This window comes from Protopterus annectens, chromosome 13.part0 (assembly GCF_019279795.1).
Source record: "Protopterus annectens isolate FY-2018-M chromosome 13.part0, PAN1.0, whole genome shotgun sequence".
NCBI lineage: Eukaryota > Metazoa > Chordata > Ceratodontiformes > Protopteridae > Protopterus > Protopterus annectens.
In genome coordinates this window covers 2597750-2623231 of record NC_056747.1, presented here as the reverse complement: position 1 = coordinate 2623231, position 25482 = coordinate 2597750, and the positions used below count along the sequence as shown (strand labels likewise).

The following is a 25482-nucleotide window of genomic DNA, read 5'->3' as shown; positions in this document are numbered from 1 at the left end:
CCTGAATGCAATGATCTGTCTTGTGTGCTCCCCAGGCGTAGTCTGAGGCGTCTGTTGTGATGATTTCAGTTGCTTGAGGTACACAGAAAGGGAGACCTGTGTTTCTTTGGCATGCTTGAGCCCACCACAAAAATTCCTTTTGAAGGCATGGAATGAGTGGTATAATTGTTTCCAAGCTGTGGCTGTGTTGAGACCATAAGTTTTTTAGGTACCATTGAAGTTTCCTCATATGCAGCTTTGCACATGGGATTAGTAGGATGCAAGATGCCATGAATCCCAGAGCCTGCAGGACTTTCCTTGCAGTTAGCCTGGTGAAAGTTGCCATTTTACTGAAGTATTGAGACAGTTGCCCTTGTTTGTCTGGCGTGAGGTAGGCCATTCTGGGTGGTTGTATTCAAGCTGGCACCCAGGAAAATTATTTGTTGAGAGGGTATTAGTTTTGATTTCTTTTTGTTGACTGTGTATCCCAGGAAGTTCAACAGTTTTATTACAAACGCCAGGTGCTGCAGTAGTATGTCCTTGCTGTCCGCTTGGATCAGGCAGTCGTCCAGATATGGGTAGATTTGTATCCCTTGTAGTCTGCAGAAGGCGATTACTGATGCCAGGCATTTCGTAAACACTCTGGGCGCAGTAGATAAGCCAAAGGGCAATGCAGAGAATTGGTAATGGGTTGAACCTGCAAGAAATCTGAGGTATCTTCTGCAATCTTGTCTGATAGGGACATGCAGGTATGCCTCCTTGAGGTTCAATGTTACCAGCCAAGACTCCTACCCCCAGCATGGGAAGAAGTTGCTGTAATGTGAGCATCTTGAATTTTGGCACCTGTAGATATGTGTTTAGGATGGATAGGTCTAAGATAGGTCTCCAATCTTTGTCTTTCCTTGGTACCAGTAATAGTCTGGAATAAAACCCTTGACCTTGTTCTTTTGCAGGTACCTCTTGAATCGCTTTCATGTCCATGAGAGCGGAAATTTGTTTTTGTGCCTCTGCCCTTTGATTTTGTGGCAGATTTGGCATGCCTCTCATTTTTGGAAGGGTGTGAAAGTGGAACCTGTAGCCTCTGTCTATAATGTCCAGAATCCATTTGTCTTTTGTAACAATATGCCAATTTTTTGAGAATAATGCCAGTTTTCCGCCAAAGTGCTGCCATTAAAGCTTTGCTTGGCAGGTGTAGGGGGAAGTCATTGTGTCTGTTTTCTAAATGACTGTGATCTATCTTCTCTACCTCTTGGGGTTGGTGCTTGCCACTGTCTGGCTCTGAAAAGATCCTTGAGGTTGCCCTCTACCCCTAGGGCGTCTGTATCTGCCCCTTTGAGGTCTGTCCGTGGCTGGGAAGGACCAATTTTTTGAAGGCCAGTTTCTGCTGAAACATGGAGGTTGTACCTGCAGGAAATCCTTCATTGTTTGCATTGATTTCGCTTTTTCCTCCATTTTCTTTAGTACCTCCTCAGCTTTAACACCAAACAATACATCTTTTTGAAGAGGTGCATCTAATAATTTAGCTTTGACATGATCTGGTAAGGTTTGCTCTTTGAGCCAAGCATGCCTACATATAACAGACCCCGTTAACAGCAGCTCTACATGAGGCCTCTAAAGCATCAAAACCACACTGCAAGATATGTTTACCCACTTGCTCTGCACCATGTAACAAATCCTGCAACTCTTTTAAATCTGGTTGTGCCATTTTGCTCTTCAACTGAGATAACAAAAACTGTTGATACTTTAACATATGGAATTGACAGTTTAATGCCCTCATGGTTAAAGTGGCAGTGGTATACACCTTTTTCCCCCACCTTTCTAAAGCTCTGGAATCTCTCTCTGAAGGTAAAGGGTTTTTAGCAGTAGAGGACTTAATTCCCTTGGGTCCCTGTGAAATAGTTTCTGGGTCAGCAGTATGACTTTTATATAGGAACTGGTGAGAATCAGGAACCCGGTAATACCTGTCTGGTTTAACAGGAGCTGGAGGTAAAGAATCTGGATTAAGGCTGGTTTCTGTGTACACATAATCCAAAATATCTAAAACAGGAGGGATAGCCAGGGGCCTATGCTGGGGGAGCAAAAGAAATTCCCTTAGCCTTTTCTTGGAATCTGAGTAATCTTGGCCTTCCCAGTGAAAGTGTTCCCTCAATGTATGCAGGGTTTCCCCAAAAGAGTAGTCCTCTGGGGGGGGGGGGGGAGACCGAGGAAATAGACTCCTCTGCATCAGAGTCTTCGAAAGGAGAATAGGCATAATCCTGATCCTCAGAGTGTTCTGAGGTAATAGAAGCTTGATCTGAGGAAGGGTAGTCTTCCTCTAATCTGGGTCTTTTGTCAGAGGGGGGGTTGAGAACCCCTGATAAGAGTAATCAGATCCTCAGCCATTTTAAGCATCTGCTTTTTAGGCATGGGGCCTTGAGAGGAGGCCTGAGGACCCTGTTTTTTGGATTTCATGGCTGCTTTAGATTTAGTGAAAGCTTTAATAGAGAACGAGGAAGGCCTGAAGACACCTTGAGAAATGGCAGGCCTGTCTAAATTCTGAGTTTCCCCGCCAAGAGTGGCGTCAGTATCTGCAGTAGGAATGGGGACCGAGGAGCCTGCGACCTCGGGTGCTGTAGTCACCGGTAATGTAGTGTCATCGGTACTCAGGGGCTGCGTAGGTGCCTCGCTGAGAACTGGAGAACCGGTAGACGGCCTAAGCATGGTCTCAGTAGTCGGTGCGGACCTCGGATGTCGGTCCTTATCTTTGCGTCTTTTGCTCAAAACTGGAGTCTGAGTATCCGACGACATGATATAATTAAATTTTTTGCCAAAATAATGAAGGGCGAACTCCGCCCGGTGCTTAATAGTGCGCTTGTTGAATCTAGCACAAAAACGGCAGGCCGAGACGTCGTGGTCTGGGCCTAAGCAAGGTATACAGAAAGAGTGGAAATCCTTATGCGGTATTTACTTCCCACAAGAAATGCAATTATTAACTTTGTCTGACATCGGTCTGAGGCAAGAAAAGCTTCCCCAACGGGGTAGTTAGCTTTCAAGAAGACTTCTGCTGAAATACTTTCGTAAATCTCAGGAGCTGGCCGACCGGCACTTGCGAACTGCTTCTGCTTCGGGCACCGCGCGACAAGAAAGACTGAAGAAAATGGCGTCGGCTGCCTCTTTTGTACCCCTGCCGCACTGACGTCAGGGAAGAAGCGACGACAACCGACGCCGGACCTAGACTTTGGAATTCGGCCGACTGAGGACCCGCCTGACGGCAGGATAAGCCATCTGTAATGACTGCAGCTGTATGCACGATGAACATATGGAACTTGTAGCCTTGTGACACAATATTTAGGACCCACTTGTCCTGGGTTATAATGTGCCAATTTTGAGAAAAAAGTGCTAGTTTTCCCCCTAATGGTGCTGCCAGGAGATAAGTGCTTGGTGCAGGCAGGGGGAAGTCATTGGGACTGTTTCCTGTATGGTTGTGATCTGTCTTCTCCAACTTTGGAGGTAGAAGCCCCCCATTGCTTTGGGCGGAATGACCCTTGTGCCTGGGATCTGCCTCTAGGGGGTCAGGATATGCCCCTTTGAGGTCTGTCTGACACAGGAAAGGACCAATTCTTTGTTGGCCAGTTTCTACTAAACCTAGGTGGCTGTACTTGTAAGAAATCTTTGACCGTTTGCATAGATTTAGCTTTGTCCTCCATTTTCTTTAACACCTCTTCTGCCTTAACACCAAACAAAGTATCATGCTGTAAAGGTGCATCAAATAATTTAGCTTTAACATGATCAGGCAGATTTTATTCATTTAAACAAGCATGCCTCCTAAATACAGAACCTGTGACTGCGGCCCTGCAGGAGGCCTCTAAAGCATCAAAACCACATTGCAAAGAATGCTTTCCAACTTGTTCAGCTGCATGCAATAAATCCTGCATTTCCTTGTTTTCTGCACATTCAGAGTTTAAAAACATTGTCTGTTTAAGCAATGCCATGACATGTTACTGACATTTGAGCATATGAAACTGACAGTTTAAAGCCCTTATAGCCAAGGTAGCAGATGTGTAAACCTTTTTTCCCCATCTATCCAGTGCCCTAGAATCTCGGTCAGAGGGGGTAAGGTTTTTTTTGCAGTGGAAGCCTTAACACCTTTGGGACCCTGTGAAATAGTTTCTGGGTCTGCAGCAGGGTTTTTAAGAAGGAATTTATGAGTGTCAGGAACCCTGTAATATCTGTCAGGCTTAACAGGAGTTGGTGGTAAGGAGTCAGGGGTAAGACTAGACTCAACACATAATCTACAATGTCTAACACAGGTGGGATGGCTAGTGGCTTGTATTGAGGTAGTAAAAGGAAATGCCTGAGCCTCTTTTTAGATTCTGAAAAATCTTGGCTCTCCCAGTGGAAATGCTCCCTCATGGTATGTAAGGTTTCCCCAAAAGAATAGTCCTCTGGAGGAGAAGTTGAAGGTACAGATTATTCAGCGTCAGAATCCTCATAAAAGAATATTCCTGATCAGAAGAAATGGAAACCTGATCAGAAGATTCATAGTCAGTCTCTTGCCTAGGCCTCTTTTCACGAGGGGGATGGGAACCCTTGATCAAGGTAATTAAGTCTTCGGCCATTTTGAGTACCTGTTTTTTTGGGCATAGAGGCCTGACCACGTGGCTCTTGAGTTTGTTTCTTTGCTTTGGAAGGTGCTTTAGTGTTTGCCTTTGAAGCTGAAGTCAGTTTGATGTAAAATTGTTTACGTCTGAATACACCCTCAGAAGCCGGTGCCTGCTCAGCGGCTCCGGACCCATCTGAAGGGATAATATCCGAGGCTCCAATGCCTTGAGTTTGCAGCGGCATGGCCGACTCCATGTGGGAGTTGGTAGCGGCCTTCGACTCTGAAGTAGCGGGCGTCAGGGGCTGCGAAAGCACCTCACTGAGGACCGGCGAACTGGCGACTGGCGTCGGATTTGGGCATCGGTTGTCTATCTCTTTCCTTTTCTTTGCGTTTTTTGTGAACTCCGGTAGTCGGATGGATAATTAAACCGGCGTCCAAAATAGTTTAAAGCAAAATCATACCGACGCTTAATAGTGCATTGGTTAAATCTAGCACAAAACCAACAACCAGCAACGTTGTGATCAGGGCCTAGGCAAGGAATACAATAAGAATAAAAGTCCTTATGAGGTATTTGCTTTCCACAAGAAATACAATTATTAACTTTTTCTGACATCGGTCTGAAGCAAGAAAAAAAGTTTCCCCAATGGGGTACTTAGCTTTATTGTAGACTTCGGATCTGAAACTCTAACACGAAAATCTCAAGAGTCGGCCGACCGGCACTTGTGAACTGCTTCTGCTTTGGGCACCGATTCCAATCTACATTAGGTAGAGCCCCTCACTAACACTCTTCAAGAGAAACCTTGACAAGCGGATGGGAAATAAAGTTTACCCCGGGGATCACTGCAGTGGCTCTGCTGGACAGAGGCACAGGGAACTAATCTAAGGGGGCAGCGAAAGCCAACACATTCTGGCTACGCTTATAGATGCCCTCGAGCAGATTGCCCAGTACTTACCTATGAACCTCTAAGAAAGACCATCCTTAATGAGTTCATACACACAAGCAAGGACTAGGGAAGGGTCTGCTTGGCTGGGGCCCCTGTCCTTATTTAGACACCATTTGGAGAATCTCTCCCATTTTGATAAATATGATTTTCTGGTAGCAGGCTTCCTGGCCTCCCTCAGGACTGTAAGCATGTCCTCGGAGCAGTGGTGTCTAAAAGGGATTAGACGTTTATCACCCAGAGTGTTAGTGCTAACATCTGTAGGTGAGGATGAATTAGACTTCCTTTTTGTTGTGAGAGAAGGTCCACTTTGTGGGGTAATTTGTGGTGATTGCCCATGCAAGACCGCAATCCAAATTGTAGCTTGCTACATATCCCCCACCATGCCCCAGGATTCCCACTCCTCATTTCTTAATACTCTGGAAAATATTAGGGTACAACCTAACACCCTAATAATGGGCGATTTCAACTACCCTACCATTAACTTGGAAAACTACTCATGTACCAACTCTTGTGCTCAACGTTTTCTGGAATTCATAAATTCCAATGCCATGGATCAACTTATCCACACCCCCACCAGGGGCAGCAATATCCTAGACCTGGTTATTACCAACACAGGCAACTGGTGCTCCATACCAGAGGTCAATTCCTCGTTGGTCAGACCCGACCATAAGCTAATCACCCTAGACATCCACATCCCTCCCCCACCCCCCATTAGGGAAACCACAGTAAAAAATTTCTCCAAAGCCAACTTCATGCTTCTTAAGACAGAAGTGGCAAACTTCACGACACCCATGCTGATGGACAATAGAGGTATGACTGCTGAATCCTACACAAATGCACTTTATAAGCACTTACATGAGTGCATGGATCATCACAATCCTAACAGAACCAAGATGCTATCCTCCAAAAAAAGGAAGCCAATCTGGTGGTCCCCTGCCATAAACAAACTCTACAACAGAAGAAAGAAACTGTTGCAAAAGAGTAAAATCCCATGATTGGAGAAACTCCCTTGTCAGCTTCAGTAAGAAGCTGAGATCCCTCATAAAATCCTCCAAAGCTAGTTATGAAAACAAAATCGCCACTGACTCCTAAAGACAACCACAAAGCATTCTATAGCTATGTCAAGAATCTCAATGGCAACACTCAGATCTGCTCTGAGTTACAGCACAATGGCACTAAATATACAGAACCAACGGATACTGCCAACATCCTGGCAGATAGGTTCAGTGCTAACTTTTCCCCTCTGTCATCCCCTAAAGGGCCCATCTCTATACCAGAAGAATGCAAAGTTCCTGTAATCACGGCTGCACAGGTAAAAAACACACTATCCAAAGCCAAGAACACAGCATCCATGGGACCTGACGACATCCCAGGCTGTGCTCTACATGAACTACAGAACAAACTGGCACCCCACCTAAGTACCATGTTCAATCATAGCCTTACCTCAGGCTATGTGCCCACTGAATAGCGCACAGCAACAGTTATCCCACTCCACAAAGGGGGAGCCACCACAGACCCCGGAAACTACCGCCCCATTAGCCTAACGAGCCTGGTCTGCAAGGCTATGGAGCGTATCATCATGGAACTTATAAACAATGACATTGGTAATCTTCAAACTCAGGACCCCACCCAGTTCGGGTTCGTAAAAGGCAGATAATGTCTCCTACACCTGATAGACTTCTTTGAAGCAGTCACCAAAGCCATAGATGAGGGTAAGGTGGTTCACACAGCCTATCTAGATCTCGCCAAGGCTTTTGACACCATCCCCCACTCTGGAATTATAGATAAACTCACTAAACTAGGTATAAATCCTATGTCACAAGATGGGTTGCCAACTGGCTCACTGACAGAACCGCGACCAACAGCAGCACACATAAATATAGACAAACCAAGACGACTTGGAAGCTCAGGTAGAATAAATTTCCCATAACCTGTATAGAATCTTCCTGAATCAGTGTCCACTAAACCTGCCTCATAATTTCCTACCATTGTGCTATTGCCCCCATAGCTAGAGGTATTTGAGGCATTTTCTTCCAAAACCTCATGTACAGAAATATCTAACAAAGGATCAAAAAGAACAGAAAAATCTTCCCAATCATCTATATCACTGTAGCTTGCAGAGAGATTAATTAATGTATTATCAGCAAGTACTGATGAATTATTTTCAGTAGTTGTTGCAAACATATCATTAACATCATTCAAAGCACATTTTTTCTCAAAAAACACTTTTAGATACAATTTTCTACAAAACCGTTTAATATCTAAAAGAATGTCACATAGTGCAGGAACTTTTGTTGGAACAAACTTACTGCCCAAATTCAACACCGTAATAATTTCTGGTGTAAAAACCAAGTCACTTAAATTCAGAATACTAGGCCCAATTTCGATGTTTTCGTGAATGATATTGCTATTCAAATGATCAGCTGATGTATGCTGAGCATAGTCACTCAAAAAGTTCTCACCATCCAAAGCGTGAACCCCACCAACGTTCACATTAACCAAACAATCAGCTATACGCCCATATGAAATGTGCGGACAAATACCATGTGTTGTCGCATACGCATCAACACCTAATTCAGTACCTTTTGTTGCGACCCTTGTGTCGGAATTTTCTTTTCGCACCCTGCCGAAAGTTCCATCTACCTTGTTCTTCTTCTACTACTGAACCATTTTCATCCGCCAGATCTACTCGCTCGAAAGAGACGCTCTTCTTGCTTCCACCAGCCGTATCTGATGACGACACTGAGGAGTCACGTCCACTACGCGAACCTCCCTCTGATGATCTTCCTCGGGCTGAACCATTAGCGCTTTTCTTTCGTTGGCGCTGGCGTTGCCAAGAATAAATAATATTATTCTTGAAATCAGTAATATCTCTATTCAACTTCTTCTTTTTCCTAGCTATTACTTCACCCTCGGCTTTTGAAACAGCTAGGTTGACATCTTTCATTGCCAGTACAAAAGAAGAAGGGGATGCGTGTATTTCTGGTGTTGATAAACTGGCTTCACTATCAGCTATTTTAGATTGGAGCAGTCCAAGGCTCCTTCGGTTACGTTTGATGAGAATTTGTAACCAGGTTAAAGTACAATGGTGAGATGCTGCTTGCCACTCTTTTAAAAAATCACCTTCATCTTCAGCAAATTTATATGCAGGTAATTTATCTATTCTTAAACCTCTCGGTGTGATAGACAGTTCGACATATTTTTCTAAAAGACAGATATCATAAAATAAGGATGTCTCCCTAATTCTCAGTCTCTTTAAGTCTTCAAATTTCTTATCATGACCATAATTACCAAAAGTTGTCCATGGATCGAATTGTGCCAGCTTGATATCCCTTTCTCTAGCCAAGCTGGCAAATAGAATTCCTTCATTTTCAGTATTAGCCATCATAGATCCAAATCCCAGCTTTACCAAAAAGAACAGCGACCAACAGCAGCACACATAAATATAGACAAACCAAGAAAAGCAGGAGACTGGATGCAGGATAAAATTTATTCCGGTACCTCGGCCCCAACAGCCTATCAAAAAAGCTATTAAATATTTAAATTAATATGGAACATTAAAGCCTCGAGGGTTGAATTTAGAAATTAATTTAAATATTTAATAGCTATTTTGATAGTAATTTATTGTCATTTAGCTGACAGAAATTTCATGAATTGTGTATGTCTCTTTAAATTCGAGTGTTGTCTTAATTTCCTTCAATTGTATATAATTATGTTTAATTGGTAGCACTAGTATATATACTGCATTTGGAAGTATGTATTTTATTCCTTTGAAGGCTGTTGGGGCCGAGGTACCGGAATAAATTTTTCCTGCATCCAGTCTCCTGCTTTTCTTGGTTTGTCTATATATCACTGACAGAACCCACACTGTGAAAGTAGCAGACTCCAAATCCAGATTCAGACCAGTGACAAGTGGAGTACCACAGGGTTCAGTCCTGGGTCCTCTCCTGTTTGGTATCTACTTTTCTGAAGTACAGGCCAACATAGAAGGTCTTTGGCTAACGAAGTTCGCAGATGACTGCAAGCTAGGAGCCATAATCAAAACTCCAAAAGATGTGGACATCCTACAAAAGGGTCTTGCTGAGACAGATGCCTGGTGTCAAAGCCATGGCCTAAAGCTCAATGCCAAAAAGTGCATTGTCATTCCTTTTGGTAAAAACTCAGTACCCATGAACTACCACATAGGTGGTAGTCTACTTAACACCGAAAGTATGATAAGAGACCTTGGGACACAGGTGGACAGTAGTCTCTCCTTTGATAATCACATCGCCACAGTAGTCAGGAAATCCTTCTATGTGGCACACCTCATCACAAAAGTTTTCTCATCCAGGAAAAAAGAGGTCATTGTTCCCCTCTACTCGTCACTCATTAGACCCATTATAAAGTACAATGCCCCTTTTGGTATGTACCTCACAAGACATCTACAACAACTGGAAAGGCCACAGAAATACCTCACAAACAGAATTACCGGCCTCAAAGAGATGCCCTATGCAGACCGCCTCAAACAACTGCAGCTTCACTCTGTTGCATATCGCCTACTCAGAGGCGATCTCTGCCTAACACACAAAGCTATGTCAAACCCAGAGCTTTTAGACATGCTCCACTTAAAGAAATCCCAATCCCTACGAGCTACACGCTCTAGGGACCTAAACCTCGTCACCACAATAAACAGAACATGATGGAGGGATAGATTCCCGTCCCAGAGACTTCCCATACTCTGGAACAAACTACCTATCTATATCAAACAAAGCTCCTCATTAGCACTGTTCAAGAAAAATCTTGATGACTGGATGGGAGATAGGAAATTCACCCCGGGGATCACTTCTGTGGCTCTGCTCGACAGTGGCACAGGAAAATAATTTTCTTGGGTGGCGAAAGCCAGGGTACCTTTGGCTAGGTTTATATAGGCCCTAGGGCCAATAGCCTAGTACCTACCTATGAACCTAAGAATTAGGGGGAACCAGTGTTGCTTTGACCAGTAGGGAGTCACCAGCAAGACTTTTGGTTTGTCCTTCCTGATTTTCAGTAGAACCTTTTGGATTAGTGGGAAGGGTGGAAAAGCATATAGAAATAGTCTCTTCTATGGAATGCTGAAGGCATCTACTCTCCAGGCAAGTGGAGAGTGATCCCTGGTGCAGAATTTATTCAATTGTCTGTTCTGGAGGGAGGCAAACAGATCCTCTTGAAGAGTGCCCCACCGGTGGACAATGTCTATAGAGGTCTCTCGGTTCAATATCCACTTGTGCTGTAGACAAGATGTTCTGCTGAGAATATCCGCTTGTTTGTTTTCCTGAGAGGGGATGTATGAGGCCTGCAGGGACAAGCTGTGCCTGGAGGCGAGTTCCCAAATTTGTAGAGCTATTCTGCTAAGAAGGTAAGGTCTGGTCTCTCCTTGTTTGTTGAGATACCATATAACTGTGGTGTTGTCTGTGAATATTTGAAGGGGACCCGGTTGGAGAATAGGAAAAAAGCTTCCAGGGACCCGGTTGGAGAATAGGAAAAAAGCTTCCAGGGCCAGAAGAACTGCAGTCATTTCCCTTACACTGACAAGCTTCTTTTGAAGGGTAGGATTCCATGCTTCCTGTACCCTGAAACCTTTGCAGGTGGCTTCCCCACCCTATGTCCGATGCATCTGTGTGCATGAATTGGGGTGGGGAGGGGATTTGGAGTGGTAATCCAGGGTTGTGAAGGATGTGTTGAATCCACCACCTTAGTTCTGTTTTGAGGCAGGGCAGAATGGGAATTTGTTGATCCAGGGAGTGTTGGTGTGACCACATGTTGTTTAGGTACCACTGGAACTTCTGCATGTGCATTCTTGCTAAAGAAAGCATAGGAATGGTGGCTCCCATCAGCCCCAGGAATTGCCTTGCAGTTATCAGTGGGGCTGGTAAAAGGTTTTGTAAGTGACTGGAGAAGGACAGGGCTTTGTCCAGGGGAAGAAAAGCCTGCATCAGATCTGTCCTGATCCTGCAGCCCAGAAAGATTTTGTTGTGGTGCGGTGTAAAGAGGATTTGTTTAAGTTGAGGGTGAAGCCCAGGTTTAGAAGAAGGGAAATGGTGAACCTGAGATGATTTTGGAGGAGGTCTACTGTCTCTGCTAGAAGGAGCATGTCATCTACATAGGGACAGACTTGGACACCTTGGGGCCTGCAGTAAGCAATGGCTAGGGCTAGGCATTTTGTGAATATCCTGGGTGCAACATTTTGTGAATATCCTGGGTGCAGTAGACAAACCAAAGGACAAGGCTGAACACTGAAAATGCGAAGCGGGTCCAGTGAAACGCAAGTATTTTCGGTTGGATGGCTTTATGGGGATATGGAGATAAGCCTCCTTTAGATTCAGTGTGGCCATGAAGGCCTGGGCTGGGATTAAAGGGAGAAGAGTTTGAAAGGATAACATTCTGAATGATGGAACTTTTAGGAATCGGTTTAGAAAGGATAGATCTAGTATTGGCCTCCAAGGCCCATCTTTTAGGGGGACCAGAAAGAGTCTTGAGTAAAACTCTTTTCCTTCCTGCCCTGGAGGAAAAGGTTAGTACAGTTGTGTACACTTACTATAAACGTAGATGTTCGAGTGTATTCACTGTCGCAGTATACCTAAAGTACAGTTGTGAACACTTACCATAAATGTAGATGTTATAGTGTATTCACTGTTGCAGTATACATAAAGTACAGTTGTGTACACTTACCATAAATGTAGATGTTCGAGTGTATTCACTGTCGCAGTATACATAAAGTACACTTGTGTACACTTACCATAAATGTAGATGTTCGAGTGCATTCACTGTCGCAGTATACATAAAGTACAGTTGTGTACACTTACCATAAACGTAGATGTGCGAGTGTATTCACTGTCGCAGACCATAAACGTAGATGTGCGAGTGTATTCACTGTCGCAGTATACATAAAGTACAGTTGTGTCCACTTACCATAAATGTAGATGTTTGAGTGTATTCACTGTTGCAGTATACATAAAGTACAGTTGTGTACACTTACTATAAACGTAGATGTTCGAGTGTATTCACTGTCGCAGTATACATAAAGTACAGTTGTGAACACTTACCATAAATGTAGATGTTATAGTGTATTCACTGTTGCAGTATACATAAAGTACAGTTGTGTACACTTACCATAAATGTAGATGTTCGAGTGTATTCACTGTTGCAGTATACATAAAGTACAGTTGTGTACACTTACCATAAATGTAGATGTTCGAGTGCATTCACTGTCGCAGTATACATAAAGTACAGTTGTGTACACTTACCATAAACGTAGATGTGCGAGTGTATTCACTGTCGCAGACCATAAACGTAGATGTGCGAGTGTATTCACTGTCGCAGTATACAAAGTACAGTTGTGTCCACTTACCATAAATGTAGATGTTTGAGTGTATTCACTGTTGCAGTCATGATATCTGGGTTATCCCTGCCAGGGTAGCTCTCAAGTCGGCCTGAATACCAGAGGCTTAGTATTTCTGCATCAGTTGCTGTCGCTTCATGACTAATGTCAGGTCGTCAGTAGTACAAAGCAAAGCACCCAATGCCATTACATCAGTTTTTCTTGCCCTGTCAGGAGCCTCCAAGTCGGAGCCAGGACATGGTGGAAGAACCCCACCAACAAAAAGTAAATACCAAAATGTTCCATTTAAGGGGAGAGAGAGAGAGAGAGAGAGAAAAGGGGGGATGGAGGGAAGGAAACCAGGACTGCAACAGTAAATACACTCAAACATCTACATTTATGTTAAGTGTACACAATTGTACTATGTTCTTCGTGTTTCACTGTTGCAGTCATCACATTTGGGTTGATTCCCAAAAGGGTGGAGGCAGTCAAGAAGACTGGGTGGGCCACGATTCCCTGCAAGACTGCGATGGCAAAACCTGCCCTGGATTTGGAGAAGATAGGCAGGTGGTAATGCTTAGTGTAGCTCGGACACTCTTCTAGCTGAAGTGATGGCCAGAAGCAAGGCTGTCTTCCAAGAAAGGAACTTTAGCTACGCTGACGCTGCTGGTTCAAAGGGGGGCAGAGTGAGTTTTTCCAAAACAAAGTTAAGGTCCCAAGCTGGGGTAGGTGCTCTTCTGGGTGGCTTCAGGGTGTTAGACCCTCTTAGGAACCGTTTGATGAGAGGGTGGGAGAAAAGAGATGGTGGAGGCATGAATTTTAATGGAAGAGAAGGACAGACCCCTGTGTAGTAGGTCAGTCAGGTAATCCAGGATGAGAGGTAAGGAGGGCTGTGCAGTTCCAGCTCCCTTAGCCTGGATCCAGGTGCAAAACTTTTTCCACTTGTCAGCGTAAGACTTTCTAGTTCTACGGCGTCTGGCCTCACGTACAACATCTAGAACTTGTTTCCTTAGATTGGCAGCTTGTGCAGTGGTCAGGGAATAAGCCAGGCTGCCAGATTGAGGGTCTGCAATTGGGGATGCATGAATTCTCCATTCCTCTGGGTCAGGAGTGTTGGGATCAGAGGGTGATGCCATGGTGACAGGCTTCGCAGCAGAGGGTACCAGTGCTGACAAGGCCAGTCTGGGGCAATCTGGATTTTCCTCGGTTTTTCCTCCTCTATTTTGAGCAGTACCCCTGTAATGAGCGGTAGAGGGGGGGAATGCATAGAACCGAGAGGTTGACCCACTGGAAGGATGGAGCATCCACTTTCCTGGCCTTGCTGTGAGGTTCCCTGGTGCAAAATTTGCTGAGCTGATGATTGGAGTGGGAGGCAAAGAGGTCAACCTTCGGGGTGCCCCATTTCTGGGTTACAAGGGTGAAGGTTCTTTGGTCTAGCTGCTACTTTTGTGGGACCAGAAGATTTCTGCTTAAGTTGTCTGCCAGAGAGTTTAGAGAGCCTGGCAGGAATTGTGCTAGCAGGTGTAGCTGCATGGCTGAGGATGTATGCCAAAGGGTCATGGCGAGCCTGCACAGAAGATACGACTGAGTCCCTCCCTGCTTGTTGACATACAACAGCACAGTGGTGTTTGTCTGTTTTGATCAGTACAGGCCCCGGGGAGAGTAGGGGTCTGAAGGCTGTCAGAGCTTGCTGAACAGCTAACATCTCTTTTTGGCTGATGTGCAGATCTATTTGGTTTGGGCTCCATTGGCCTTGAATGTACCTGCTGTCCAGGTGTGCACCCCAGGCATAGTCTGATGCAACTGTGGTAAGGGTCTGGGCGACATAGGGTTGTGAGAAGGGTAATCCCTTGTTGTGATTACATGCTGCTGCCTACCAAAGGAAATCCTTCCTTAAGCAAGGTATCATTGGTACAAGAGTAGAAGTCATGTACCCCAGAGCTTGCAGGATTTTCCTTGCGGATAACTGGGGTCTGGTGGCTAGTTGAGAAAAGTAAGTTGTCAGGTAGGTTTGTTTTTCTGGTGTAAGGAATGCCATCTGAGATGCCGTGTCCAGACCTGCTCCCAGGAATACAATTTTTTGCGTGGGTACTAGTTTGGATTTCTTTTTGTTGATAGTATACGTCCTTTAACAAAGGTCAGGTGCTTTAGCAGCTTTTTCTGACTGTTTGCCTAAACAGACAGTCATCTAATTAGGGGTAAATTTTAATATTTCTTTGTCTGCAAAAAGCATTGGCGGGAGTCAGGCATTTTGTGAAAACTCTGGGAGCAGTCAATAAGCCAATGAGAAGCACAGAGAATTGAAAGTGCAGTGATCCCGCCATGAAAATGTAGGTATTTCCTGCAAGACTTCCTAACTGGGATGTGTAGGTAGGCCTCTTTTAGGTCTAGGGTGGCTAACCAAGTATCCTTGTAGAGCACAGGTAGAAGTTGCTGGAGGGTGAGCATTTTGAATTTTGGTATCACTAGGAAAGTGTTTAGAATGGATAGATCGAGGATGGGGTGCCAGGTGCCCTCTTTTCGGGGTACCAGAATGAGTCTAGAATAGAAACCCTGGCCTACCTGTTCTGCAGGAACATGCTCTATTGCCCTCATCAAGAGCATGGAAAGGACTTGCTTTTTGGCCTCTGCCCACTGGTTTGGGGGAAGATCTGGGAACCCTTTTGGGGTTGGTAGAGTGTGGAAATAAAATCTGTATCCCTGGGACACTATGTTGAGGACTCAATGGTCATTGGTAATGGTGGCCCAGGTACTTGTGTAGAAGGAGAGTTTTCCTCCTAGATGCAAGAGCAGGTGGGCAGATGGAGGGGGTGGAAGCGTGAAGTCATTGTAAGTTCTTACCATGAGGGGGTGGACTTAGCACTCCCTGGTTTTGAAGATGAGGAACTCCATTGCTTAAGATCTCTGCATTCCCTGGGGCTTCAGTCTGGGGGCCCCCGCTTCCTTGGGGTCTGGGCTGAGCTGACCTGGAGGGGGCAGGAAAGGACCAGTGATTGGAGGGGCAATGCCTAATGAACCTGGGTGGCTGGACCTGTACGAAATCCTTAACTGTATGCAGAGATTTAGCTTTTTCGTCCATCTTTTTTAAGACCTCCTCTGCCTTGGTGCCAAATAAGTTGTCTTTGTGCAGTGGCACATCCAGTAATTTGGATTTGACATAGTCAGGCAAGAGCTGTTCCTTTAGCCAAGCATGCCTTCTAAGGACAGAACCAGTGACTGCTGCCCTGCAAGGTGCTTCTAGGGCATCAAAACCACATTGTAAGGTGTGCTTAGTTACTTGCCTTGCAGAATGCATTAACTCTTGTAACTCTATTTTCTACACAAACAGGAAAGGAAGATATTTTTTGTTTGAGGAGTTCCACGGTATGCTACTGATATTTCAGCATATGGAACTGACAATTTAGTGCTCTAATAGCAAGAGTAGCAGAGGTGTATACTTTTTTACCCCATTTGTCTAATGCTCGTGAATCCCTATCTGAGGGGGTGGGATTCTTAGCAGAAGTTGCTTTAATTCCTTTAGGTCCTTGAGAGATAACCTCGGGGTCAGCAGTAGGGTTTTTGAACAGAAATTTGTGAGAGTCAGGGACTCTACAGTACCTGTCTGGTTTCCTGGGAGTAGGATGGAGGGTGTCAGGAGTCAAACTGGATTCCATAAAATCATCATCCTCAACATCCAGGACAGGAGGAATGGCCACAGGTCTGTGCTGTGGAAGATCTAGGAATTCCCTGAGTCCCTTTTGAGTGAGGGTAATCCTGACATTCCCACTGGAAATGTTAACTTAAAGTATGTAGGGATTCCCCAAAGGAAAAGTCCTCGGGTGGAGAGGCTGAAGGGATGGATTCCTCTGCATCAGAATCCTCATAAGCTGAGAGGGGTTGCATATCTTCATAATCAGATGCATTAGAGTCATCGGACTCCTGTTCAGATAAAACTACTGGGGACAAACCTCTTTCTTTTGGAAGGGGTAGTCTAGCTTCCTCTGATAAGCATTATAAGGTCTTCCTCCATTTTAAGCGTCTGAGACTGAGACAAGGAAGCATGTGCCTGAGATTGGGTCTGTTTCATGGGTGTGGTTCTTACCCTAAGCCTTAGAATCTCGGTAGTTTTCGAAAGAACAGTAGACGCTAAAGAAGTGTGGTTCTTACCCTAAGCCTTAGAATCTCGGTAGTTTTCGAAAGAACAGTAGACGCTAAAGAAGTTATCAGTCTGGTCGAGAATTGGTAGTGCAAAGTACTTCCTCAGAAGCCGGTCCTTGCTCAGCAGATCCGGACCCATCAGGATCCTTAGTCAATGAGTCTCACGGCATACCGGACTCCGAAAGGGTCTTGTAGCAGCCTGCAAATCCAAAGAAGCGGGCCTCAGGGGCTGCAAAAATGCCTCACTGAGGACCGGAGAACTGACAACGAGCTTAACGGAAGCGTCGTCGACATTTCTGGACCTGTGTGGTCTGTCTCTGTCTTTATCATTATATTTTTTCAGAAGATGTGCTGCTGAATGGCTTACCGAAGCCATATCAAAATTCGAGGACTAAGAGCGAAAATATCTAGCTACAATAAGGGCCAATGATGTATAGTTCTGGCGTTGAACAGAGCACAAAAGTGACAGGGGGGGATGTCGTGATCTGGGCCTAAGCAGGTGATGCAGTAGGAATGAAAATCTCAGTGTGGTATTTGCTTACCACAGGTGAGACAATTGTTAACTTTTTCTGACATCGGTTAGAGCAAGAAAAAAGGATCCCCAACAGGGTACTTAGCTTTAGAAGACTTCAACTTCAATTTTGGAAACGAAAAAATCAGGTAGCGGATGACCGGCATTCATGCAAACTGCTTTGGTCTCCTCGGCAAGAAAGATTAATATAATGGTGTCAGCTGCCTTAATTTAATTTGACTGGACGTCAGTCCTGGAGCGACGGCAACTGACGCAGAAATACTAAGCCTCTGGTATTCGGGCTGACTGAGGGCTACCCTGGCAGGGATAACCCAAATGTGATGACTGCAACAGTGAAACACGAAGAACATACGCTTGATGTCCTGCAACTCCTTACTTTTCTCCTGCAGTTTTTTAAAAAGCTCTGCAGCTTGTTTGCCAAACAAAAGGTTATGGTCTAATGCGGCGTCCATAATTTTAGTTTTGAAGTCCTCGGGGAGTGGTTGTAGGAGAAGCCAAGAATATCTGTGGAGGACAGAAGCTGATGACCTAGCAGAGGACTCAGTTGCATCCTAACTACACCTAATGAAATTTCTGGCTACATGTGAAGCCAGAGACAGTTTAGATGCTATGTCAGATTTAGTAGGGCAGTCAGGAGATTGGAGGTTTGTGAAACAAGATCCAAGGCATATTTTACAATGTGTGTCTGGTAAGTGATAGCACAGAAAGCCAGGGTGGAGGAGGTGTACACTATTTTCCCAATCCTGTCCATCCTGTTGCCATCTTTGTCAGTTGGCAGAAGAGATGCAGAGAGAACTGGTCTGGATTGCTTGTCAGGAAAGACAGCAATTACTGCAGGGTCTGATGGGAGGGTGGGGGTTAACTAAATTTTTTGCTCATCAGGTACTTTATAAAACCTCTCTGTTCTATTAGGTACAGGTGGCTTAGAGTCTGGATTCTTGGATGCAGAGGTGAAGGCATCCAGATAGGCAGGCAAGACAGGTGGGATGGCTGATGGGGAGGGTGATTCCACTTGGAGTTCAAAATACCTTCGCTGGGTGTCAGTCATCTGGGTAGGGCCCCACTTGAAGTACTCTTTCATCTTAGTAATAGTTTCACCAAAGGTAATATCCTCTGGTGGGGGTCCGTTTCAATGGATTCCTCATCTGGGGAATAGTATTCTAAAGGAGAGGCAATCTGTTTAGCATAAGACATGAACACTTCAGAACATGAGTAGCAAGGTACTCGACCCTCCTCTCCTTCTTGGGTAGTCTGCAAGGGGAGAGAAGTGGCAGAGGCAGGCCTAGAGCTAAGCACTGGGATAGTGGAGGGAGAAGAGGTTATGGGAGAAGAGGTTGTGGGCCTAACAGCCATAAAAGCCTGCATCAAAGAATTAGTAAATGATTGCCAGTCTGGAACTCCTCCTTGGGTAGGAGTAAAGTGTTTTTTTGTTTTCGTGTAGAAGGCGTAGGTCTGGGAGAAGGCCTAGGTTCTGAGGCCCGAGCTTCAGGTAATGGCATCTCAGTTGGATGTCCAACTGACTCTAGATCCCCCTTGACATCGGGTAGGGACCGACATCTGGGCTATCTCCGTGGACATACAAGCTATTTCTTCTGAAGCAGCTTTGTCGGTGGGAGCCATCAAAGCAGACGGTTCAGTCAGACGTCCCTCAACCCCTAGATCGGGAGCTGGCAGGATGTCCGATGCTGGAGAGGTAGCGGTGGTAGGCCTGGAAATATGGACTTTTTCTGTGGTGGTTCAGTTGAAAAAGCCGATTCGGGATCCATCCTAAGCGCAAGCTTTTTGAGACGTTGGTTCTCAAAATACAAGTTTAATACGGCAAGACGGCTGCAAAGGGTCTTCAGGACAAAAGACTGTCAAATGGAACAATCAGTATGATCATGTTCCTTTCCTAGACAGAAGACGCAATGGTCATGTGCATCTTTATGTGGTATCGGACGCCCGCAATGGCATTTGCCCTTTTTAGCTGACATCGGACAACAATAACTACAGCTAACCAAGCTCAAGCAAAAGAAACATAAATTTTCCCCAACGGGGTACTTTGCTTTTTAGAAGTCTTCAAGTTTAGGTGGGAAGTGATCGATGTGACATCATCTGCAACTGAAAAGTTCTGAGGTCTGTGCATGCAGACGTCACATTTATGGTCCCTGGTTTATGGCCCTACTTGAGACATCCCACGCACCTACAACAACCAGACTTAAGCTTTTGTATTGGAGCTGATGTTCGGGTCACCTGAGGCTAGAAATCCCACACTAAGAATACTGCAACAGGAATACAAGGACATCTGATGTTGTCCTTTTCATTCTTCCTCCCTGATGGGTCAGAGTCCCCAGCTACATAACTCTTGGGCAGCCCTCAAGGAAGGATATGCTACAGCACTTTCAAAACAAAGGAAGCCCTGCTTCTGGAAACAATGCCCAATTTGTAATGTGTAACTAAAGTTATGAGTCTTTGATCACGTGGCTGTAGCACAGATATCCTCAACTGAAATGCTACAGGAAAAAGCAGATGACGTAGCCAAAGATCTGGTGGAGTGGGCTCTAAGAAGTACAGGCAATTCCAAACTTTTTTAAGAATAAATCAGCAAAATACAATCAGTAATCCATTTGGCCAAGGTAATTTTGGAAACTGCTTGATCTAAGCGGTTAGGGGAAAAGGATACAAACAGCTGATCAAACTTCCTGTACTGTTTTCATCTGTGAAGTAAAAACACAGTTGCCTAAGGACATCAAGCAGGTGCAACATATATTCACCTTTAATAGTAAAGTTAGGGAAGAAAACTGCCAAGTGTACTGATTGACTAATGTTAGTCTCTGTGGTCACTTTAGGCATAAAGGAAGGGTTAGTTCATAAAGACATCCTATGCTGATGAAAAATTATGTAAGGAGGTCTAGCTGATCTTTAGATGAAGTAAAAGCTACCAACATAATGGATTTCCAAGAATCTTCACTTCACATTTGTTTTTTTGGTTCAAAGTGTTTCTAAATTAACCCCCTGGAGGACCACCGTGAAGTCCCAGGGAGCAGTAGGATCTTTTATAGGAGGTCTAAGGAGGAAGATCCCCTTGATAAATGCTTTACATAACCTGGAAGCTGAACTGAAAGGGGGTCAATGTTTTCTTTAGAAGCCCACACTCAGCTCAGCTCTAAGCTCATAGATGAAAATCATCTTTTCCATTTGCTTTTGTAGACCTTCTTAACGGAAGCCTTCTGGGAAGCCAAAATAATGTTATGGACTGGGAACGAGTCTGGACCATGTTTCTATCCGTGGAATCGGAGAAACCATGGAGTCAGCTTGAGGGCATGGAGACTGTGATGCTGGAATTGTGGTGGATGAGATAGGAGGTCCTGATTGAGCTCCAATATCCATGGAGGACATCTGAGGTGAGAACAGAGAAAGGGGAACCACACCTGATGAGACCAGATGGGGGTAATGAGAATGACGAAGCTCTTCAGCCTTGGGGGTAATGAGAATGACGGAGCTCTTCAGCCTTGGGGGTAATGAGAATGACGGAGCTCTTCAGCCTGACTGTTTTCTGTAGAAAGTTCAGGGTCAAAGGAAGAGGGTGATAAGCATAGAGGAGACCTGAGGGCCAATTGTGAATCTGAGTATCCCTCAGTGACTCCCCCTTGAGTGAGGATCAGACTGAAGTACTTCATGCACTTTTTGTTTCAGGGAAAGGCAAACAGATCGCAGCAAGGTTGGTTCCATCAGCTGAAAACCATGTTTGCTACTGATTGATTGAGGGACTACTTGTGAGGAATCAGGATGGACTTGCTGAGTCTGTCTGCCAAGTACACTGGTTTTCCTCAATATCTGTGTTGCAATTAAAATGCAGCCTGAAGACAGAGCACATTCCCAGACCCTTATGGTCTTCTTTGCACAATGGGTAGGAGTGGAATCCTCCTTCTTTGTTAATGTACAAGACTACTGACATGTCCATATGACTAGCAATAGCGCCAAAGAGAGAAAGTCCTGAAAGGCTTGAGATGTTAGAAGGACTGCTATCATCTTGAAGACAATGATATGCAGCTTGGTCTCCGGAGGGGGGGGGTTTGAGGGGGCTACGTGCCTTGGACCATCTTTCCCATGCAATGCCTCCAAACCCAACTGGGAAGCGTCTGTGGTCACTGTGGCTAATGGAAAGGAGAGAGAATGGCCTACCCAAAAAACAGGTCATCAGACAAAGGAGCAGGCATTGATTGTAATCATGAAAAATGATGACTACATCCACAAAATGAAAGACGTGCTGTCCCAAGCAGACAGCTACAAGATAATTTCAAAAAAAGTTCTCCTGAGATTTAAATAAATACACGTCACCCTGGCCAAACTACTCAAAGACGACAAAATCTCTGAAGAGGACTACAACTACATGCAAGTAGACTCCCCAATGGTGGGGTTTTTGTTCTGATTTCCCAAGATCTACAAAATCCCCACGTACCCACTCCTAAGGCACATAGTCTTCTCCAAAAGTACCAAGACAGAGTACATTTCTGAACTTCTGGACTACTACTTCAACCCACTAGTACAGAGTTCATAATTTTACCTAAAAGGCTCATGGCAATTCCTCCATAAAATCGACTCCTTCCAACTGCAGCTCCAAAACCTTAACATGACACTAGCCACACTTGACATAGTGCCATTATACCTTAGCATCCCACACAAGGAAGGGATATAGCATGGGTCAAGAATTACCTGACCAACCACAGAAACTACCACCCAGAATGAGAAGATACCCACTGCTCACTGCTGAGACTAGTTTTAGACAACTTCTTTGAATTTGACCAGACCACTTATAGGCAACTCAAAGGAGTAGCCATGGGTGCCAAAATGGCACCGTCCTACGCCAACCTAGCACTCGGCGCTTGGGAGGCAGAACAACTCAACCAACAAGAAAGATTCAAGCAGGTAGCCCTATACAGATGCTATACTGATGATGTGTTCCTGCTGTAGAAAGGGACCCCAGAGGACCTCAACCTATTACTCTCAGAAATCCAAAGCAGCATACCTTTCCTGCAATTCAAAATAGCAGGAATAGGCACAGAAGTAAACGTCCTGGACATTACGCACTCAATAGAGCCGGATACCCAAAAGTTTACTTCCAAACTGCACAGAAAACCCACACACAGAAACAACCGACTTGAATACAGGAGCCAGCACCTTGGCTACATCAAAAGAAATGTCATAAAAGGGCAATATGTCAGACTCAGCAGAATAATGAGCGAAGACAACGAATTCCAAAAAAAAAGCCAAGTTCTAGGCTCCCTATTTCTGCAAAGAAACTACCCAGCTGACCTAGTAGACAGGATGGCACATGAAGTAGCCTCCAACAGACAAACACGCCACCTCCCCATCCTCAAATATGGGTTCACACAAGGGCCAAAGAGATAGAAAACCATCCCCTCGGTTCCCCATCCCCATGTGTTCAGATGCACAAGCGATCAAAAACACCAGTCAGCAACTGGGACATACTCAGCAGCAATCCTGAACTTGAAAAAGCTACAGGGCAACCTTTCCGTAAAGGAGCAGTCAGTTGAGAAGGGCTTGGAAGTTTTAAAGTTAAGTCATTGAGACAGTTTGCCATAAGGGGGGGTCTTACTAATCCCTGCTTTGGAGGTGGGAGCCCCCCGACTGGTTAGACCTGTGTGTACCTTGGGACTGAAGCCTGAGTTTTCTGCTGGTTCTGGGTTTGGACTGAGAAGGCCTGGAAGAGGCAGTTAAGGACCAATTCTAAGAGGGCCAATGCCTACTAAACCTTGGAGGCTGCACTTGCAGGAAATCTTAAACAGTTTGCATAGATTTAGCTTTTTCCTCCACCTTTTTAAGTACTACTTCTGCTTTGTTGCCAAACAGGCAGTCCTGATTTAAGGCAGCATCCAACAATTTATCTTTAACATGATCTGGCAAAGATAGCTCCTTAGGCCAAGCATGCTTTCTAAGTACATACCCAGTAACAGCAGCCCTGCAAGACGCCTCTAGTGAATCAAAACCACATTGCCAAGTATGTTTTCAAACTTGTTCAGCAGAAAGCATTAAATTCTGTAAATCTTTATTTTCAGCACAGTCAGGAATCAACATAATTTTCTGTTTAAGCAATCCAATAATATGCTGCTGATACTTTAACATATGAAACTGGCAATTTAAGGTCCTAATGGCCAAGGTTGTAGAAGAGTATACCGCCTTACCTCATCTATCCAGCACCCTGGAATCTCTATCAGAGGGAGTAGGATTTTTGGCAGTAGTAGACTTTATGCCCTTGGGTCTCTGTGAAATGGTCTCAGGATCCGCAGTAGGATTTTTAAACAGGAACTTGAGAGAGTCAGGATCCCTGTAATATCTATCTGATTTTCTGGGAGCAGGAGGTAAGCAGTCAGAGGCAAAGCTAGACTCCATAAAGGCATCATCAACAATGTCCAGTACAGGGGGGATAGCTAAAGGCCTGTGCTGGAGCAGGAGTAAGAAATCCCTTAAGCCTCCTTTTAGAATCAGAGTAATCCTGGCTTTCCCAGGGAAAATGCCCCCTAAGAGTATGCAAGGTTTCACCAAAAGAGAAATCCTCTGGAGGGGAAGCAGAGGGACTAGAGTCCTCTCCGCAAGCATCCTCATAGGTAGATAATGGTAAATCCTGGTCATCAGAAGAAAAAGAAATTTCAGAATCCTGATTATAAGAATCATAACCAAATTGAGTCCTGGGTCTCTTAGAGGGGAAGGTTGGCTTCCCCTGATTAAAGTAATAAGGTCTTCAGCCATTCTTATCATTAGCTTTTTAGGCATAGAGGCCTGACCATGAGGTATGGGCATCAATTTTCTAGGCATGGATAGAGCTTTAGGCCTTGAAGAAGATGGCGTTGGTTTAGTATGCAAGTCCGTAGGCCTAAAAACACCCTCAGAAGCTGGTGCCTGTACAGCAGCTCCAGACCCATCCAAGGTAGCGACATCCGCAGGTTCCATAGGTGAAACATCTTGCGGCATACCGGACTCTGAATGGGTCTCAGTAGAGGCCTGCGAATCTGAAGTAGCGGGTATCAGGGGCTGCGAAAGCACCTCAATGAGTACCAGTGAACTGGCAACTAACTTAGGAGAAGCGCAGTCGGCAGCTTTGGACCTAGACGGCCAGTCTCTGTCTTTCTCTTTGCATTTTTTCATAATGCCGGTAGTCGGGAGGCTTACTGAAGCCATAGCTGGATAACTGAACCGAGTACCAAAATTGTTAGAAGGGTAAATATACCGACGACAAATACTTTGTTGTTTAAATAAGGCACAAAACCAACAGTGAGGTACATCGTGGTCAAGGCCTAGGCAAGGAATACACTAAGAATAGAAATCTTTATGAGGTATTTGCTTTCCACAAGAAATACAATTATTGACTTTTACTGACATCAGTTTAGAGCAAGAAAAAGTTTCCGCAATGGGGTCCTAAGCTTTAGTTGAAGACTTCGGTTCTGAAACTCAAAATCAAAAATTGCAGGAGTCGGCCGACCAGCACTTGCGAACTGCTTCTGCTTCGGGTACCACATGGCAAGAAAGACTGATCTAATGGTGAAACACGAAGAACATCAATGCAGCACAACCATGTTGGCGACCCCACCGAAATAGAGAAATACAAATTGTGTTCAGAGCAAAGGCACAGTGCCGAGGTCTCCCGGGACACCCCATGTTTATTAGCCAATCATGCCCTCACAACCACGGCTATTGACATAATCCCCCATCTCCCCTCTAGAAAGGCCCTTCTGCAACAAGTAGGGAGGGGTAAGTAGAAAGTATATCAGATCCGGGATCAACCCCTACATGCAACTGCAGGACATAACTAACGTAGGTGCGTTCATAGAGAAGAGGGTAGTGGATGCTAGCACAGACAATGTAGTTATAGGTTCATAGGTTCATAGGTTCATAGGTTCATACTAGGCTATCTGCCCGAGGGCATTTACAAGCCTAGCCCATAGTTTTACCCCGGGAAAACCCTTTTGTTCTG

General features: G+C 44.9%; 1 protein-coding gene across 1 annotated transcript in view; it reads right to left on the bottom strand.

Moving 5' to 3' along the window:
• AP3D1 (adaptor related protein complex 3 subunit delta 1) overlaps positions 1–25482 on the bottom strand; it is a 3080434-nt gene that overhangs the window by 2248762 nt on the left and 806190 nt on the right. Inside the window, exon 13 of the mRNA XM_044055492.1 lies at positions 5536–5568. Within this exon, the coding sequence (XP_043911427.1) occupies positions 5536–5568 (33 nt within the window). The remainder of the gene's footprint in view (positions 1–5535; positions 5569–25482) is intronic.